The 2506-nt window shown below is 29.9% G+C and overlaps 1 protein-coding gene across 1 annotated transcript; it reads left to right on the top strand.

The window, feature by feature from the left end:
* The first annotated feature begins 861 nt into the window (after nucleotides 1-861).
* LOC127291632 (uncharacterized) lies at nucleotides 862-2202 on the top strand. Its single transcript, XM_051320833.1, has 3 exons — nucleotides 862-868; nucleotides 1251-1470; nucleotides 1836-2202. Exons 1-3 carry the CDS (start codon nucleotides 862-864, stop codon nucleotides 2200-2202), a joined length of 594 nt encoding a protein of 197 aa, XP_051176790.1.
* Nucleotides 2203-2506: the final 304 nt, after the last annotated feature.

Below are 2506 nucleotides of genomic sequence, written 5' to 3'. Positions count from 1 at the left end.
TAATCGAGTCAACGAAAGGAGCCCTTTCAGAAGAATCACCCATTTACTTTTAGCCCTGTTGAAAATCATAGTTTATCATAGTTTAAATTTATCGGTGTTTAGTTTTAAAAAATAATATCAATTTTTTCGTAAATTGAGATTTCATTCCAAGAAACAAGTAATTTCATATTAGCTTTGAAAAATCTATTATAAAACAATATGTCTGAAAGAAAAATATTTTTTTCCAATATTTCAAAACATGTAATAAAAAAATTTGTATTTTAAAACGATTAAAATATATTTGACTACTAAATTATTATTCATTAATCGTGTATTTCATTTGGGATGTTTACTTGTTATTAGTGTAAATTTTATTATTTATTTATTGGTTTATACACCTGTCTTAAGCGTTTTTTTAGGATGAGTTCCCTTGCCTCTCACTAAACTAATTGTACTCATATTAGTGTAAATATTAAAAACATTTAATTTATTTACAGAATAATTCTTAAATTTAAAATGACATAATTTTCAGTATTCTTGCCAACGGTGACAACTTTTATAACGCTAGTAACTTTTTCCGAATTGGATTATCGACTACGTACAGTATAATTGCTGAAGTGTGCCCAATTATCTGGGAGTGTTTACAGCCTTTATATTTAAAGAGTAATTTAAATACCGATGATTGGCTAATAAATGCCTAAGGATTCAGGGTGAAATGGAGCCTCCCAAATTGCATTGGGGCGATGGACGGCAAAGAAATTGCAATAAAGTCGCCAAAACATTCTGGCAGTCTTTTCTTCAACTACAAAAAATTTTTTAGTTTTAAATTAATGGCGATGTGCGATGCTTTTTGTCGTTTTACTTGGGTGGATATAGGGGATTATGGCAAGTACATGATAAATAAATTTCTCAACTATTTTAGGGGAAATAAATATATAAATTTTTTATTTCGATGTATTACATATATGACTAAGAAATTTGGAAGTCTCCGAGAAGAACGAATGTGAAATTAACGATGTGATTTTAATGCTTCAAAACTTTTTTATGGCTTGGAATTTCTTACTCGAAGGATTTCTGAACTGCTGATTATACAAATCTGGTATCAGATTTGTAAAAATCAACTTGGTTTGTAACAATAAAAGGAGCTTGTCTTTTACTATAGGAATCGCTAAAAAAGCTACATATAGACTCATATAACTTTTGACTTTTGATTCATGAAATATTACTAAATTATAAAATTATATAATTAAATTCTTTCTTTTTAAATGCAGGTAGTGTGAGCGATGTTTCAGCATTTCAACAAACAGAATTTTATAGAAAGTTGGAAAATAATACAGCGAATTTGCCAAATCCAACAAACTTGCCACATACTGAAAATATTTCTTCCTATTTTATTGTTGGAGATGGCATTTTCACGTTGAGACCATATATGATGGTACCATTCAGGAGAAACCGCCGCCTTACCCGTTTAGAAGAATTGTTCAATTATAGGTTGGTTTGAAAGAAATTATTTTTTAATCTTTTTTACGCCTTTGATTTTAAAAATATTTAATTTTAAAATTGATCAATCACAATAATCTAGAAAAAGTGAATATTCAATATGGATTTAAAAAATTCTTTCCAATAGAGTTTTGTTCAATTAATATTTCAAGTAATAAAATTTAGAGGATATTCTTACGCCCCGACTTGTGTTTGAAAAAATTTAGCAAAATTATGTAGTTTCTTCTAATTATCAAAATCCCCTAAAGTTGATATTGTTGATATTCTCATTTTTAGAATGAAATGTTAAAATAATTTAAAACAGGAATGTTTTAAACTAATATAAATATAATTTAAAATTAACACACTTATTTCAGATTATCAAAGGCCCGGCAGACCATTGAGTGCGCCTTTGGAATACTATCTGCTCGATGGCAAATTTTACAAAATAAAATGGCTTTCAAATTAAGTACATCAATTGCTGTAGTCCAGGCAGTAGTATGCCTTCATAATTTCATAATAACGAGAGAGTTGGCAACTGATGAAGATTATAGAAATTATTTTCCAGAACGGATGATGGAACAGCTTGTCCGGAGAAATAGAGCTGGAGACAATAATGACATTTCAGATGACGAATTTGCGTTAAATGATGACGATGAGAATAATGTAGCAAATGTTGTGAATGATAACATAAACGAACAAGCATTGCGTAATTTATTGGCCGAATATTTCCTAAACCATTGAATATTAACCCAACCAAAAATTTCAGTATTATACCAGAGTTGACTACTGGCGCACTACTGGTTCAGTATTGGCTGCCGAGGCTGGGCAGTCTGTACTGAACCAGTACTGGTATTTTCATTGTATCAGTACTGGTGCAGTACCACCCTCCCAGTACTGGCAAACCAGTACTGAGCCGAAATTGAGCCAGTACTGGCTCAAATAGATTTTCTTTTTGATTAATACTAGTTTACAAAAAGTTCTAGAGTGAACCTGATGAATCTTTTTTTTTAAATATTTTGTTTATAAAAATTTTTTCACTTTGATT

Source organism: Leptopilina boulardi, unplaced genomic scaffold, assembly GCF_019393585.1.
Source record: "Leptopilina boulardi isolate dan_hultmark-lab unplaced genomic scaffold, ZJU_Lbou_2.1 LbouV2_149, whole genome shotgun sequence".
In the NCBI taxonomy this organism is placed as follows: domain Eukaryota; kingdom Metazoa; phylum Arthropoda; class Insecta; order Hymenoptera; family Figitidae; genus Leptopilina; species Leptopilina boulardi.
The sequence above is the reverse complement of the archived record's forward strand: the minus strand, read 5'-3'. Positions and strand labels throughout refer to the sequence as shown.

Excerpts from the sequence above, each read along its gene's own strand:
- LOC127291632 (XM_051320833.1), top strand. Across the intron at positions 1,471-1,835 it reads GAAGAATTGTTCAATTATAG|ATTATCAAAGGCCCGGCAGA; the intron begins GTTGGTTTGAAA and ends CACTTATTTCAG.